The sequence below is a fragment of the Brachionichthys hirsutus genome, chromosome 10 (genome assembly GCF_040956055.1).
Source record: "Brachionichthys hirsutus isolate HB-005 chromosome 10, CSIRO-AGI_Bhir_v1, whole genome shotgun sequence".
Lineage (NCBI taxonomy): Eukaryota > Metazoa > Chordata > Actinopteri > Lophiiformes > Brachionichthyidae > Brachionichthys > Brachionichthys hirsutus.
This window is the reverse complement of record NC_090906.1, coordinates 9,732,905-9,750,258: the sequence shown is the minus strand read 5'-3', so window position 1 is coordinate 9,750,258 and position 17,354 is coordinate 9,732,905. Positions and strand designations below refer to the sequence as shown.

General features: G+C 41.3%; 2 protein-coding genes across 2 annotated transcripts; both read left to right on the top strand.

Moving 5' to 3' along the window:
* The first annotated feature begins 315 nt into the window (after window positions 1-315).
* LOC137900298 (APC membrane recruitment protein 1-like) lies at window positions 316-3,003 on the top strand. The gene has a single exon (XM_068744362.1). The coding sequence runs from the start codon at window positions 316-318 to the stop codon at window positions 3,001-3,003; it is 2,688 nt and encodes an 895-aa protein (XP_068600463.1).
* A 4,841-nt stretch (window positions 3,004-7,844) lies between these two features.
* zc3h12b (zinc finger CCCH-type containing 12B) lies at window positions 7,845-11,563 on the top strand. Its single transcript, XM_068744643.1, has 5 exons — window positions 7,845-8,479; window positions 8,607-8,746; window positions 8,961-9,195; window positions 9,918-10,024; window positions 10,128-11,563. The coding sequence occupies exons 1-5, from the start codon at window positions 7,872-7,874 to the stop codon at window positions 11,561-11,563; spliced, it is 2,526 nt and encodes an 841-aa protein (XP_068600744.1). The 5' UTR covers window positions 7,845-7,871.
* The last annotated feature ends 5,791 nt before the right edge of the window (window positions 11,564-17,354 follow it).

Sequence of the window (17,354 nt, the reverse complement as noted above, 5' to 3'; positions counted from 1 at the left end):
AAAGACTTTATTTTCTCAGTAAATAATGGGGGAAATGTGACTCGTCTCTGAAGGCAGACTGAGAATACCCCCCAGGACAAAACGGGGGGGGGGGGGGGGGGGGGGGGATAAACCTGTCCTATTCAAACTCAAATACTAGTTAAATAAGTTAAAAAGAGCTGATGGTATTTGTTTAAAAATCTTGTGTGTGGTCAGTTTAATATTGAGTTAATCATTGATTTCTGTTCTTAGTTTTCTCAACAGAGGCCTCAAATCAGATTTTTACAGTTCGGCTACTATGCCTCCTGTTGGACCGCTTCTTTAAATGTGGTAGCCATGACTTCTCCCGAGGATGACAAGCAAGTTGACACCAAAGATTTAGCCTCCGTCATCGACAGGCTTCCCCGGAGTGGTCCTGATGACATCACGGAGGAACTTCAGTCGGATGCCACGAATCCTACAGTGAAATCTCAAAAACCTGGAAGGTTTAAGAGGACTGCTCTGACGTTTTTTGGGGTTCGTAAAAGTATCTGTATTTTGCCCAATTTATTCGGAGGAAGGAGCAAAAACCAGAACAAGTGCTCCTCTAAGAAAGGAATCTCCAAAAGCAGAACGCACGATGGGCTAAGTGAGGTTAGTCATGATGACAATCTAAGAAGAGATTTTGAGTTTCACAGCAAGCGGGACTCTGCTGGAGAGCTCCACAGTAGCTGCCAAGATGAATGTAGTCACCCCACTGCCGACCAGAAATCGCAGCCTCTCACCCGGCAGAAAAGGGGACTGAGGGGTCTTTTTCACAGCCTGAAGTATCACAGAAACCATAGAAATGTTGGCTTGGATAAACCGGAAATGATTGCAATGACTTGTCCTCAATTCAACAAGGAGGCGCCTGCCATCCAGGACAACACCCACCAGTATGTCACAGAGTGCCTGGGATCTGAACCTGATGTGCCTGATTCTGCAAATGTTATATGCGATATTTCCGTGGGTCCTGAATGTAATGAGGTGAAAGCATTAGAAAAGCACGTAGAGCAAGAAAGCCCAAAGTCTGAGTTCCGTGATCACATTTGTTGTGATCAAAGGGAGGAGATGAAATCGGTCGCCGTGGTTTCCGCTGACCACAAGGAGAGCCCTCGTCCAGATCTGCAGAGGACATCTGAGCCAGCAGTAAAGTCGGGAACACCTCCCGGCTCCGCGGAGCAACTGAATCTTATGTTTGGAGACGTCGCGTCGTTAAAAAGCTTTGATTCACTCACTGGCTGCGGAGACATCATTGCGGATCAAGAGGACGACAGCATCACAGACAGCACGGTCTCTGAAGAAAGGAGCCGAAATGGAGGCAAAAGAGCGTCGTGTTACCTCACTTACCAGGGCGGCGGTGAAGAAATGGCTTCACCGGAAGACCTGGGTGAGCAGTGTCTCCGTGGTTTCTGGGGAAACGATGAGTCTGAGGAAATGTGCCATGCCGGCGACCGAGACCATTCGGATGTGACTCCTGACCCGACGAGTTCTCTTAATGTGGGCTTGCAGAACAGTAGCAGTACGCAGCAAGCCAGCGACATGGACACTTCTTCAATTGTTGACATTTTAACTCCTCAAAGTGAGCGTCAGGAATCAGTTCCAAATAGTGATGAGGGTTACTACGATTCAACTACCCCAGGACCAGAAGAGGGACAAGAGAAACCCCGACAAAGCGCAGACCGATTGCCCAGGGACAGCTACAGCGGCGACGCACTCTATGAACTGTTCGCACCCGACGAGAGTCTCATTAGTCCACGTTACGAAAACAAGTCAAAACTGCTCGGTTCAAACCCATGCGAGTATTTAAGTGAGAAAGATGACGTGACAGATTCTGCCTTTGTTCCAGACAGGAATCGGTTACAAATGAGTACGCAACTGTATAAAGTTCACAATTTTTTAGAGCGGAACAAATGTCCCGAGTCAGAACAAAATGTGTCCGGCCGTCAAGAAATCGGCACAAATAAAAACTGTAATTTCAATTTAAAATCACAAGTGTCAGTCTGCAGAAATGATCCAGACCCGGATGGATTCGAAGTAGAGAAACAAATAAAATCCTTGAATGTGGATCGTGAAAAAACACACAGAAGCTTATCATTTGGAAACGCATCTGACCCCGATTTTGAAGATTTTTGCGAACCCAAAGAGCAACATCTCGAGGAAAACAAGCCGGTGGCTTTGCCGTACAGAAGTGTAAATTCTCAGCGTGCGGATTGTAGCAGCGACTTGGAGGATGGGCAGGTGTCTTTCTCTCAGGCGCTGGTAGATTACACAAAGCGCTCCCAAATGCTGAGTAACTTGCAAAACAATGCGAACGACTTGGAGACTAACTCTGCCTTCACTCCAAATATGCAGGCCTTACCTACCATAGTCACATTCGACGTGGTAGACATGCATAATGAGGGTGAATATGATCAGCGCATGGAACTGGAGGAGGAGAGTTCATCGCCCTTTCAGGAATTTGAAGAAAGCTACTTGCGGAAAGATGCTTTTGCTGAATGTGACTATCAAATGTTGGACCTGTATGAACGGAACTTGATCAGTAATACATGGGCAGTTGCTAGTTTCCCACGGACCCTCGGCTTTACGAGAGGGAGTCCGTCCACGTCTGATCCGTTGTCTATAGACAGGAGAAGTAGGTCTCTGGACACAGAAACCCTTGAGTTGAGAATGCCTGACGCATGCAGAGAGAACAGAGCTGCTACGGTGAGGAATGCGGAGCGTTGCAAGAGGCAGCGTCGGCCTCCTTTGCAGTCAGATTCTTGTTCGCCTCCCAGCAGCTTTGTTCTTCCTGGAACGACGGAGCAGGTGTCGGATGACCTTGATGATGATATTTTTTGTAAAGCTTTCGCTAGTTTGCAATCGTGCGGTAAGAGCAGACCAGCAGGTCCTGCGGATGGAGGAGCTCATTCCGTAAGTCCTGCAGAGGCTAAAGGAGAATTAGCCATCTGCAGTGAAACGAGAACTCCCAGGGATGTGGCGGCCTGCAGCAAAAAGATCCCTTAAAATCTTTGATTAATACAGTTTACTAAAGGCCACATTTATCTTTGCCATCAGTGCATTTAAGTGAAGTTTGTACAATAGAACGTGAGTAGATTTCTGAAACCGTGTGCCATCATGCTGAGTCGAGTGCAATGCTGTCGTATCGGGGTCAAAGGGGAATCTCTGCGTTTGCACAGTACAGTTGTTTGCTTCATTAGGACATGTCATCTCATTAAGCTTTAATATTATATAAAGTATATATTGAGCTTGAATATTGAAACCCCTGCGTAGCCGCAGTATCCACATTTCAATAGTAATTTATTTATTTTATATGATATTCATGCTCCTGGTTTTCATTGAACAGCTGCTTACATTTCCTTTAGCTATAGATGCTTATGCTTTAAGTGCTGATTTATATTTGTGTTAGCTGCATTTTCACGACATGTCATTGCTGCAGTAAAGTTTATATTAGCCTGTCGTGAACTTTATGTTCAGTGTTTGTAGCAGTTTTCTTTCTTTTTGTTCGGCAAACTTAAAACGAGTCATCTCAGTGGAGGCACGTCAAACGACACAAGGTGAAAAAGCTAGTCGTACCTGATCATGTTAAAAGCAGCGTGCTTGATGAGGATTTAGCCTTCACTTTGGCTGCTGTGGTTTTTTTTTTCTTGCCCCCATTGTCCAATAGCTTGACCCCCTGCAAAGTACACAATTCTTATTGAATTGATGTCCTTCATTAATGCAATGATGTGGTTCTGCTGAATGAAATGCTTTTATTATTATTATTATTATTTTTTGGTTGGACTTGAAATTGGACAAATCAACAGGTATCTCCACCTTGCCTCATTTTCTCGTGTTTTTAAGTTAGTCAGAGGTGAAACTCATGTTTTTCTTTTATATTATAATATTGGAACACATTTCAAAGAATTAGTATTTATATTCTCAATATTTGAACAATGTAATATTGTATTCGGAGTGATTGTTACGATTTTGTTTTTATCCTTTCTGTGTGGCGTCCATGTTATATAAGGGGGGAACCTGTTACTGTTTTGTCAGAGTAGAACTGCCTTACACTAAAATAAACAACAGTTATTTGTCTGCATTCTTTTTGTTTTCTCTCATTCTCGACATTTGTGCTTTGCTGCAATTAGAATAGATGGAGTAGATAGAACGTGCGTTCCAATTTGAGTTCATGAAGTTATTCTTCAGGGGCTTGTGACAAATATGTCCATTTTATATGCTCCTTGTTTTGGGGATCCCCCCCCCAGAAGACCCCAGTCACAAAAATGACAGTTACAGAACTACCATTAAACGCCGTTAATGTTTTTTTTTATTATAAATACCCTGCGTTAATGAAACATCTGACGTAAGGTCGGCAAATCAAGTTTCAAAGCGTGCTCTGATCTTGACGTCTTCAAACCTCGGTGCTTGTTTTCCTCGCGTTAACTGGCAACCCCAGAGCGGACTGCGACAGCGCCAATGGCAGCGCGGCGCAGCGCGGCGCAGCGCAACCGATCCAGCCGAGGAGGATGACAGCAACACGGTGAGCTGAGCAGCGACGGAAGGTCTTTAAACGAGTCCGTGCACGCTCGCTGAAGGATTCGTGTCGTGTTGTGTTGTTCCGGCTTCACGATGTGTCTGAAATATTAAACGGTCGTCAACTTTACGTCAAGTTACTACAACATGCCAGTGAAAAAACAAACGTTAGCACACGCTCAGCAGCTAAAGCTAACGAGATGCTAGCGACCTGGCGTTCGAGTTAGCCTGTGCCGCAACTGAGTTGGCTGGTTATTGCTGGCTACTAGCACTACCTAGCTTCGCCGTCGTTAATCAAAGAGACACCTGGGTTTGTCCCGCAAGCTTGGTGGCTAGCGTTAGCTAGCGTTAGCTTGCGGTAGCAGCTGACCAGTTGCTCCGTATTTATCGAAATGCTTTTAAATGTAAGCGAAGGATGGCGAGTTAACGGAGTTAGCTAAGATGTTGACTCTTCACAAGTATCGTTAGACTAGCTTGCTATCATTTGCTAACCGTAACTCTGGGCCTAAAGGTGTCAAAACAGTTATCTGTGATCAAATTCACCCATACAGGTGTAGCATATGTATATATATATATATATATATATGTGTGTGTGTGTGGCGTTAATGCCATCTATTATTGTTCATCTTTATCTGTCATCTCATTTAACCTTCATTCAATTCATTTCACCCGGCCGATGTTGCTCTTGCTAAAGATATCAAGCTTCTCAATTCTTTTTTTATTTGACGTGTCAACTATTTAGCTGATAATTCAATTATTACCGGTGCATGAAGTTAAAGTCGGTCATTCCGCAGATCACGAGGTTTCTTGCATGGCGGCTGTAATCAGAAGGCGATGCAGTGATTTCATCCGGTTGCAAATTCGTGTGGTTCATTCGCAAGTAACAGAAAAGCTGGTTTAACGTGAGAATGCGGCTGTGTCCTCGTTTTTTCTTTCTTCTTACTGCTAATATACCTCTGCTAAGGGATCGATTCTGCAGTTTTTAGAACGTACTTTAACATACCCAATGTAAAAGCACACACATAATTTGATAGGACCGTAAAAATTACCTTTGTGAGCCTCCACTTGTCCTGGCCAATATAATAAAATTGTGTTTAAAGTACTTGATTGGCAGAACATATATTGTTTGTTCTGCTTGCTCTATAACTTGAGTACGGCACCCTTCCGTATCAAGTCTGCATGAATTGTTGCTTGACACATCCATTTAAAAACGAACTCTGTTCACAGATAAAGAACCACATACACACTAAGACGCAGATTTTATTTTCAGAAGCATAAGTTGACTTTTTGGCATCTCCCTGGAAGTTTGACATTTATCATAAAGAATGGTCATATGGGGGATTTTTCATGTTTGTTTCAGTCACCAAATAAATATGTTTAAAAGTTCAGTCTGTCATAATATTATTGCGAGATAGGAGCATCGTGTTTTCATCTGAGTATTTGTGTTTCTTGTTTGTTTGGTTGCTATTTAACTTAAACCGGCTCTTGCTTATGTTGAATATAATCTTAAACAAAATTCTACGCTACAAGCTTCCTCTCGTTAGGCCCCGATAATCTTGTCGACTGCATTCTGCACACTGATTCTTTGTTGCAGTTGCCATTGATTAAAAAATTTATTCTCTGTTTTTGTAGTGATCAGTACCAAAAGAACGATGGGGAACGTTTAATAATTTTTGTATTATGGGGGTTGCGGTGAACTCTTAATATTTTTAAGGTTATTTCTTTAGCAATTGAACCTTTTTTATTTGAGAGTTAATGACAGCAAGCAGATTGACTGTGTCCACTGGCAAGGGACCAAGGTCACGCCTTCACTTCTGTGCTGCACCTTAGATTCTAAATGTCTCCATTTAAAGATCTCTAACCAGCCAAATGGTATGTATGACAAAACGAGCCATAGCCCCACCTGGGGCGGCGGGGGGGGTGTCAGCAAATTACAAGATGGCTTCAGGGCCCTGCTTCACTTGTTGCTATGAGACGGGGCTACATGAGCCTGTGCGTGTGCAGAGACCGTCTGCGGGCCTCACACTGTCCAATCCTGTGAATCTGGAGGCGGAAGGGAAATGATTGGAAGCGCCGTCCTCCCTTAAATCCTGTGTTGATGTGGCAATGAAATGTCTGCAATGACGTGAATTATTTGATCTTACGTTTGGGCCTAAACATCCTTATTCTAATTATTCAAACATCCTTAATTCTTGGTTTGTTGCCCATCCTTAATAAGTTGTGGTCAGTGGTAAAAGAGTTTGCACCACTGTTATTGGAAGCTCACAGAAAGCTCTGGTATTTAAAGGCATGTTGTAATTGCCATAGATTGACCATAAATCATCCTTCACTGTCTACCATGAATATCAGTCTTGTATTACTTGATGAGGGTGTTGCCAGTGACCTAGTATTTGCATAAACATTATATGAACCCATGTCATAGGTATAAACCTTAGGGAAATGTATGTCATCTAATTTAACCCACACGTGGGTTGGTCTTTCTTCCTTAGTGGTCAGTGATGGAGGACGAAGTATAATGTCTTTAACTGACCAATCACGCTGCCTCTGGAAGCTTTGGTGTGTTGCTGCAGAAGAGTACCGATACGTGTGCTCCTTGCATCGACTGCTTGAAGAGAGATGACGAGCTGTGTTTGTGTTAGTCGTGACTGGTAAAAAAAGGAGCTAGCTGATGACAAGGCTGTGTTGCTAAGCAACGCACATCATGGGCTGCGGCTCCCAAAGCTGGAAGCTGACTGTATTCTACTCTCTGCCAGTCGAGGGCTTTGTTCATCAAGGCTCTTGTAGTTAAGACTATCTGATCTTTCTATTTGCTTGATTTGTTGTCGTGTTTATGCTGCAGGCTCAGTAGATATCCCACTCTGCTATACTATAAACCAGTGTTTTATTCCCCCACGATCTCAGTTCAGCTCAGTTAGTCATGATTGTTCACTTCCTTTCAACACTCTCCATCGCTCTGCACTGTTGACCCGAGGAACCTGAAGTCCTCTCGCTTCTTTACGTCTAAAGAAGAGAACGCATTAAAAGTGCAAGAAAATTAGAGGTCATTCATCCTGTCAAATTATTAATGCAAGGCTGGACAACAGTTATTTTAGGATGAGTAATTTCACTAATACTATTATAATTAATCATTGTAGAAGAGTTGGAGTGAGGCTAAATCTGTATTACTAATTTACATTTTCCCCTCTCTTTCAGGATTTAATAGTTTGATTTTACCTACACACATCGGGGGAGACTGTGTCGCCTTGGCTTTACAGGAAGAGCCTGTAGCACAACAGCACAGCACTGAGTATGATTCCGTTGTTGCCCTAAGATGAGGTATGAGGTATGGGCTTGAAATCTGAGGTGTCGAGACGAACGTGATGACAGTATGGTCGTTGGTGGAGAGGCTTAAAATGGAAAGACGCCCGTGGAGGGAGGAGGACATTGACTCAAGGGAGGACCAGCATGCCACTGACAATTCTGAGGATGGAAACAGCTCGGAGAGCGACTCAGAAGATCAGCAATGCCAGAGGGTTCAGGTGCCCTTGGGCGTCGCAAAACCCCACCGACAACTCTGCCGCTCTCCATGCCTCGACCGTCCAAGTTTTTCCCAGAGCAGCACTGTGCAAGACTTGCGCGAGGACGACACCCGTGCAGGAACGGCGACCAGGGCCGCCAGTGACAGGGATTATCAGTCTAAAATGGATTTTGCTTTGAAGTTGGGATATTCTGGGGAGCAGGTGGAAACGGTGCTCAACAAGCTGGGAGCTGCCGCTCTCATTAACGACATTCTCGCTGAGTTAGTGCGGCTCGGAAACAAAGTAGAGCCTGAAATCCAGCCGTGCAGCAGTGCGGCCGTCGCATCGGCATCGCGACCCCCCTGTGTTAAAGAGACCGTTAGTCCGGAGGTGTCGGTGGAAGAGGACTCGGTGGATACGTGTGATAGCCTCAGGCAAATAGTCATTGACGGCTCAAATGTGGCAATGAGGTATGACCGCAACAAAGACATGACAAAGACACGTGATTTGACTGTGGAATGTACTTTAAACTTCTGAATCGTTTGTATCTTTCATCACGTTGAAGTAGACCTTGTAACGCACTGTTTTGTTCTCCAGCCATGGAAACAAAGAGGTCTTCTCTTGCCGTGGTATGCAGCTAGCCGTTGAATGGTTCTTGGAGAAGGGACATAAAGACATCACTGTGTTTGTCCCGGCCTGGAGGAAGGAACAGTCGAGGCCTGATGCCCTCATCGCAGGTAGTGGAGCCATCATACTTAGTGGTTTGCAAAATGTGTAATGTTCTGCAAGGCAGGCCAATAAATAGCATACGAATGAGTCCGAAAAATAGCATCATGGTCAGAATTTAAAGTAATGCATTTTGGAATATCGCAGTATTTTCCAACCGTATTTGTATTGGTCATTTTAATCACGTTTTGATCTGCTGCTATCGACCTTATTTTTACTTTTTAGATCAAGAAATATTGCGCAAGCTGGAAAAAGAAAAGATCCTGGTCTTCACCCCCTCTCGGAGAGTTCAAGGCAGGAGAGTGGTGTGCTACGATGATCGCTTCATAGTGAAGCTGGCTTATGATTCTGATGGAATTATTGTGTCGAATGACAACTACAGGGACTTGCAAAATGAGAAGCCAGAATGGAAGAAGTTCATAGAAGAGCGTCTCCTTATGTACTCGTTTGTCAATGACAAGTAAGAAGCCAGTATTTATTCTCACTAGAGTTGCAGCATTGCAGTTTTAGATTTTCATGGTTTGATCATCTCAAAATATACGGTATATAGTATTTTCACTATTATTAGTCATATTCTCAATGACCCATAAAGGAATTTAAACCGAATTTTGTTTTCTTTTATAGTTGCAACGTGAATCAATTTTTTAAGTTCGGAGTTCACCGATCTTTAAAAATATTGTGATATTCTGAGAACACAATTTATGTGTTCAATTTCATGGGAATTCTGGTATTAATTGCACCATAAATTTTTGTTAAAGATGATTGTTTTTTTTTGTAACACCAGTCATAAGAAAATGAATGTTACAGCAGCTAAAAATGTCCTTATATACATTAGTTTTGCTTTAAATTGGAGGAACTGAAATGCTTTGACGGTTTTGTGACGTCTTCACCGTGCTTTGCTGTCGATTATTTTAAGGGCTCTTTAATTCTTATTGGGAATTTCTTTTAATTTAGCATAAATTCTCATTACTAAAACGTAAAAGATGGCTCCCTTAGTAAAGCAAAAATTAATATGAATTAATAATGTAAGAAATTAAAAGATTGAAAGATTCTTTTCAAATCTGTTTAGTCATTACATTATTGAAAAATTGGAGGGATATCAATCATGAATTCTGCTTCATGAGAGACTCTTTATTGTGGAAATGATGAAGTTGACCTTTAATGATTGAATGCTTCGAATAGGTTTATGCCGCCTGATGACCCGCTGGGAAGACATGGCCCAAGCTTAGAAAATTTCCTCCGCAAACGTCCTGTTGTTCCAGAGCACAGAAAACAACCTTGCCCCTATGGTAAGTGCCTGAATGTCTTTTCAAAGCCTGAATGATGTGACATATTTGTTAGCACAATTTATGTTCAATTATCTTGACTTGGTTTAATCTTTCTTTAAACAAGGGAAGAAGTGCACATATGGACATAAGTGCAAGTACTATCACCCCGAGCGTGTCAACCAGCCGCAACGGTCTGTGGCTGACGAACTACGGGCCTTTGCCAAATTATCTGGCGTAAAGACGATGAGTGAGGGAGCTCTGGTTAAATGTGGTATCGGTCCAGTAAGTGTGAAGGTGGACTTCAGCTCTGAGGCCAAACGTGTGACGCCCAAACGTCAATCCGACCCCAGCATTCGCTCAGTGGCGTGCGAGCCTTGCGAGGCACTCTCCGTTGTCAGGAAGTCTGAGACAAATTCAGTGCCTTCCCTTGTGTCTGCTCTCAGTGTGCCCACCATGCAGCCTGCCAAGAGCCACGCCGCTGGAGCCCTGAACACACGATCAGCCAGCAGCCCAGTGCCGGGCTCTTTGCAGTTCTCACGCAGTTCTCTGGAGCACATGACCAGCGTTCATTACCCTCCTATTTTAGTCACCAATAGTCACGGCACCTCTGTCACATACAGTGAACAGTTCCCAAAGTACGAGTCGGTTAGCGACCATGGATATTATTCACTGCACAGTGACTTTTCAAACATGAGCATGAGCAGCATGCAAAATGTCGACAGTTTCTGTAGCATGGAGCACGAGCACGGTGTATATCAGAGAAATCCCAACCACTGCCCCGAATCCTGCCTCAGCCATTCAAACAGTGACTCGTTCTCCTCTTATGGGGATCTGTACCCAAGCTCTGTGGACAGTAGCTTAGAGGAGAGCATGAAAGTGCAGCAGCAGTCCCCTGCACAAAGTAGAATGCAAGCATTTTCCCATGGGCTTCGTCACGAGGCACTGAGCAGAGTGCAGTGCTACGGACCGGAGGAACCCAAGCAGGGCTCCCGTAAGCAGTCTGGAGCTCATCTAGCTCCACACATCCAGCATGTTGCACTGGGAGCTCGGTCCAGTTGTCCTGGAGACTATCCCTTATCCCAGGGTGTCCTCCCACCATTGCTGTCGCAACCCGCACGGTCTCTTGGTATGACTCGTATGGACAGCATATCAGATTCAAGACTATACGATAGCAACCCGATGCGACAGAGGAGACCTCCACTATGTCGTGAGCAGCATGCAAGCTGGGACCCCCTGCCCTGTGGAAATGAGTCTTATAGATACCATTCTTATCCACTGAGCCACAGCCTGATGATGCCCTGTTGTGAACGGGTGATGGTGAGGAGCATGCCGGAAAAGATGGAGCAAATCTGGAGCTCACCATGGGAGATGCCACCTCTTGGTGCAGGTGAACACCAAGAGCGACACGTCATCCCAGAGCACCAGTACCAAACTTACCGTAACCTTTGCAACATATTTCCTGCGTATGTGGTCCACTCTGTAATGGAGAAAAATCCTCATTTGACAGACCCACAGCAACTGGCAGCAGTCATTGTTACAAAACTGAGGTCATGCCACTGAATTACTCTTCGCAAACAGTCAAGAGAAATGGAATTGGGGAATTTTAATTGCAAAGATAAGGCACTCATAAAAATGTTGCTGTGTGTGCAACATCTGCCCTCAGGATTTTCTTTTGTCACAGATGTCACAGATGTAAGATCTCGCTTTCATGGATTTTACATAACTTAGATGGCATGGGAGAAATCAGCATAGAAGACGTTTGTCTGCTGAGTTTCTTGAATTGTAAGATGTTTCACATGAAAGCTACATTTTTATATTAAGTGTTGGGCAGTTGATAGAAAATAACAGTTTATGAAGAAATTGGTTCATATCACATTCGTACTGCCTGAACAAGAGCTGCAACAAGGTCTTGGTACCATATCCTTGATTAGTAAATCTATTATTGAAACAAATATGTATTAAGAATAGCTAGAAAATCTGTAAAGAATTATTTGCAAACATTTGGCTATAGAATGTCATGAGAAGACTAAAGGGTTTCTTATGAAACGAGAACATGTTGCATATATATTTTCAGTGTTAAATAAATGATTATTAAATAATTTTTAAAAGAATGCTATACAAAACAATATAAATGGCAAAAAAGATTTAATTTTATATAATTTTACAATATTTTGGTTCATTAGTTTAGTTCATAAATTAAATTTCATAGCATTTCTTTTCTTTTTAATTGCTTTGGAGTTGCACAAGAATCTTATAATTTTCATGATAAGTTAATCATGATTTGATTAGCCACAATCTAATCCCAAAATGCAAACGATGAATCAACAAATACAATAATTATATGGAAACAGATAAAACAGGAAGTAATAACTTATTATAAAAAAGTATCTCATAGCTCTATGAAGGTCTTGTTCAGGACCAGAGAATGTGTTATGAAAGGCAACTAAAGTGTTTTTGGTGCGGTTGAACTATAAATAAAGTTGCTTAGGTCTGCTTATGCTGTAAATAGTTCGTTTTGCGCTTTTTATTTTGGAGATAAGTAAAAGGGAGGTAGACGCGTACCTCACAGCATGACCTATGATATTTAATGGCCTTATATCTGAATGACCTCACGCTTTAGTCATTGTCTAATTAGTTTCAATGAAAGTCTGACCTTTGAAGCCTCCTTTTTTCAAATGTAAAGCACTATCTCAGTATCTAAACAGATATATTTTCTCAGCCTCACTTAAAAAAAGCTACTATTTTGGTAGAATTTGACTGTGCACAAATGAAGCCAAAAAAGAGATTTGGCTTGGTTGAATGTGCGCCTATTTATGTACATATAATCGCACAAAAGCCATTGTGTCAGTCATTTATAAGCTGCTAAATGATGCCAAAAAATACAGAATTTTATAGTGTCAGTATTCGATTTAACTTTACATTTCATAGAATCTATTGGATTATAGGATAAACTAACATCTGTGTGTGGAGAATTCACTGGTGTACTGTATAGTTACCTTTCTGATTTTACTAGATGCTCTGTCCAGGATTTTCCTATTTATTTGTCAGATTTGTTGTGCTGAAATATTCAAAGTATCTTTGTATCAAATAGTAGCTCTAATGGACTTCTTAAAGTTGTCAACCGAGCAGTTGTTTTCAGGAGCGGAGTGATCCTGTTTCAACGTTAACTTTTCATGCACTTAAGTAATCCGATGATTTTCAGCAATGAAAGTGTCCCGACTCCTAATCCGAAAGTGTTTTTACGAATGAAAGTGTGCGTCACGGAGGCAGTGAATCACCACTGTGCAAGGCTAGCAAAATTAAGGCAATATTCTTACATGATGCCATATGATTGGGGGGGAGGAAAAAAACTATGTTTAAAATAAGGACTTAAAATAAGGGACTGAGATTTACCTGGTTTCTTGCGTGCATGTAAACATAACGGAGCGTTAGTAAAGGTTGTGATGTGATTTGGGTGGGGAGAAGTTGTAGAAATGTATTATTAAGAGATGAAAACAGTGTCGACCATCACTGTTTGAATATTAGCTAAAGAAAATCTACAACAAATTGGTAATTTACTGGACATCACACCTGTCGGATGGAGTTTGTGTACGGCACCGTCTTAAATATTGGATTAATTTTACGATATGTGTATATATATATATATAGAGAGAGAGAGAGAGAGTATTAGGTTTCAATAATTGTATAAAAAATAATTAAATGCTGGAAAGCATGTTGAAGATGAAATTCACCGTATGGATGTTTACGGGAGGCTGAATTGCTGACACACAGATGTGCAGTAGACGTGCATGCAGCCAGTCTCCGGGGGTCATGGAAGGATTTTTGGCCGTGCCTTGCAGCACATTGCTCTCAGGATGCTTTTGGATTTTTAGTTTTCAATCTTGCCCTGCCAAACACCAGTTGTTTCTGGCAAGAGTGTAGTGTTGATATATTTTGTGAAAATCCTACATGTAACATGTAGTGTCTTGCAGTAATTTGTGTATAGTTGAAACCTGGGCATGGCATTGCAGAGTTTTGTACTTTTTACGTATGTACAGTATATCTTTCTTAGGCACCATGAAAGCTTGAAAAGATTTGCTAATAGGGTGGCTTTACATGATACAGAGAAGGTAATGTTAGTGTCCAGGAGGATGCAAGTTTTTATTAAAGCATAGGACAAAAATGGGTGTTATAAATTATCCAAGACAGTTGGGTTTGTCCTCAGTTTCTAGGATGCTGATTGTCTGGTTGGTGATTTAGCTGGTTTGATTTGACTCTTAATTATTTTTTATATCATACTGGTGCACAAAGCGTTAATGTATGATGCTAATTTTGATCTAACCTATCACTTACATTTCACACGTCACCACATTCACACTCCCAAGAGGATGAAATCCCTGCATTTGAGTAATTAATTGCCTTTTCTTTACCTCCACCCTCAAACACTACATGAAACAGCCAACAATAGCAGAGAGGTTGTAACGTGTAAAGCTCACTCTAATAGCAAGATCATGCTCGAAGCACCTTTAAAGGGAAATGACACTTATTTTAAGGATTGTAGTATAGCGCCTCTAGACCTTCTAATGGATTACATGACTGAACATTAAAAATGTCACATGCATGAGAAGAATAGTTTCCTTTTGGTCGACCTTGCAAAACTGAGCAGGGGGGGCAGTGTGTTGTTGTGGCGTTTTTATTATTTTGTTAAGGTATAAAGTATTTTAAGAAATAATCATAAGAAAAAAACGGAAGTGTTCTTGAGCTCAGACATAGTATATAGAATGTTAAACATCAGAATAAGGGTCATGATTACAGAGAGAGTTTTTAACCTGAGGAGCATTCTCTTTGACTGGGTTGACTTTGTAAAAATCACTTTGTCTAGTCGGTGGTGCTTCAAGAATATATATATTTATTAATAGTGTTTGGGTACAACAGTGTTGTAGGAACAGACAAAAAACAACAACAACCACTTTTGAATGTGTTTTACCCAAATGAATTTTGGGCTTTTCTGACATTGTTTTTTCATGAAAAAAGACGAGGCCGCTTGAGGTCATCTGTCTATTCGTGAGAAGGTGAAAAAAAAAACTGCCTAAATGTTTCCTCATGTGAAACAATCAGATTGCAAGGCTGCTGTCAAGGTTGTTTCTGGCATTTGGCTGAAAGTTTGCGTGCCATTTTTCCTCTTGAAAATTGAATTGAATTAAATTGAAGAAAATCAAATTCTCAGCGAAGAAAGGCAGAAATATTCTGTGAGAACTGGCTCTAAATATCAGCATATTACTGACTATTACTGAGAGTAAATTTAGGCCTTGTGTTTTGACTCTAATACATGGCGTTATAAAGTGGTCCTAATGGTTGTGAGGTCTGTCTTTAATCTGGAATGGTCATTGCCCTTTTAAACAATTACACTTAGAATTAGCCTCAGTTTGTCCCTGATCCTGAAACTGCTTTCAGAAGGATTCTTGGCTGGGCAATAGACCACCTCCAGGCTAAAAATAGGAACCTCACCATCACTACAAAAGAGTGTGCGTGTAATCCGGTGTTTTACTCCTTTTCTGAAAGGTCACACTAAATGCCAGAATCTTGGCTCAGTCGCAGCCCTTCCTATCAATAGTGCCGCAAACAGCTAAGCCACAAATGTCTAGAATTGACTTTTGCTTGTTGATACAAATTGTATCTATACCTTGAATGTAATAAAATATGAAATGTACAATATAAAAAATAGTGTTATTTAAAGGGGGAGGGGGGAGTCGATGCGATAATGTTTGTGACACTGTGTGTCACTGGGAGTAGCCCATTGGTATGTACTAATTATTACTGGGTACAGTAAACTTACAGGGACATTTAAGTGCTACGTAAAAGTGCACAATTACCCTGTGTACAGCAGTAAGCGTCATGTCCTCTCTTGTAAATACAGTAGTTGTGTGTGTGTGTGCGTGCATAGAAAGAAATCTGTAGATGTAACAGTTACTTCAGTTCAAATTATAACTTGGATGATTTCTGTGTCGTAACCTGTGCATCTATTTCCTCTGAAATAACGTCACTGATTTATGCTATACCTAAATGAGAATTTCAGTATTTTTGAAGAAGTTTGCATAATAAAACATGCCAATGTTAGTTTTTGTTTACTGAAATTTCTTGCGATTCTACACAGGGTTATATAGCTAATAAAGTTTGAAATGTTTTAGGGACAATTTCTTGCCAACATGATGTAATGTAAGTAACTTAACACTAAACGCTAATCTGCTGAGTGTGATGGCTTAAAACTGAAGAAAGGACTATACTACAGTACCGTATGTGCTAATATACCGGTATGTATTAGATGCTCTTTGAGAGATTTGTCTTTCTATAACCGGAATGTACAGAAGTGTTTGTTGGTTTAATGACGTGTGGATAAAGCAGACGTGTGTTCAGTTTTGTTCAACGATGGAATTATATATGGATTTTCATTTCTTAATCTTGGGCCTGTTTGCATACTGTAATTTAAAACGGTTATATTTCAGCTGGCCACGTAGAGGCCAGGCTAGTGCTTTGAAATGGTTAAAACTGATGTTGTCATTATAGTACACTGATAAGTTCAGCACCAGTCGTTAGTGGCTAACATTAAGACCAAAGTGATTTTGGATGTGAGCATGTTATGTTACAACAATTAGTCCAAACACACAACAGTTGTGGTCAAGTAATCGTAAACCCCTTGATGTTTTTGCTGTTTGTGTTACAGTATAATTAAAAAAAAAATAATTACTGGTGTACAAAATGTCATAACATGGCTGTACATTTATGCAGTCGGTCTAATAGCAAGGTTTAATCAAATATTTTAAATCACAGACTTGGTTGTTGTGTATTATTGACACATGCAGTGGTCACATTTCTAAATGATTAAAGCACTGGTAGAACGCAGACCTCCACCGAGCAGCTCATTCCCCTCATTAGATTTACACATCCACATGGTGACTGCAATGTTACAGAAAACATTTTAACTGGTAAATAAATCCAGGATCTCTTCTGGATCATCACCAAAATGTAATCACTTGTTCCTGGTAACATTCCCAACATTGTCTGAAAGTTTTGTCAAGAACCGTCCAGAACCTTTTGAATTATCTTGCTCGTCGGCGGAGGTTATTGGTGTAGGCCTCCTGTTAAAAAAGACGTTTGTAATAACGAACTGTTTTTGTCTTGTGATTATTGTGATGATCTTCTGCATTGTGATTCACACTGACTGGAAAGCATTTCTTTTATAGACCTATATATATATATATAATAAATCGACTATTTGGGTCCCTGGGCTCAAACAAAATGTAAGTCTTAATGACAACACGTGTTTCTCTCCTTGAATAAAGCATAATTCTGTTCCAGCTGTGTTTCATTGTGT

What these genes read in the sequence shown, in the direction of transcription:
- LOC137900298 (XM_068744362.1), top strand. Translation starts at nt 316, where the DNA reads ATGACTTCTCCCGAGGATGACAAGCAAGTTGACACCAAAGATTTAGCC.
- zc3h12b (XM_068744643.1), top strand. Translation starts at nt 7,872, where the DNA reads ATGACAGTATGGTCGTTGGTGGAGAGGCTTAAAATGGAAAGACGCCCG. An exon ending in GCCTGATGCCCTCATCGCAG is followed by an intron (nt 8,747 to 8,960) that starts GTAGTGGAGCCA and finishes TTTACTTTTTAG; the next exon opens with ATCAAGAAATATTGCGCAAG. An exon ending in TACTCGTTTGTCAATGACAA is followed by an intron (nt 9,196 to 9,917) that starts GTAAGAAGCCAG and finishes TGCTTCGAATAG; the next exon opens with GTTTATGCCGCCTGATGACC.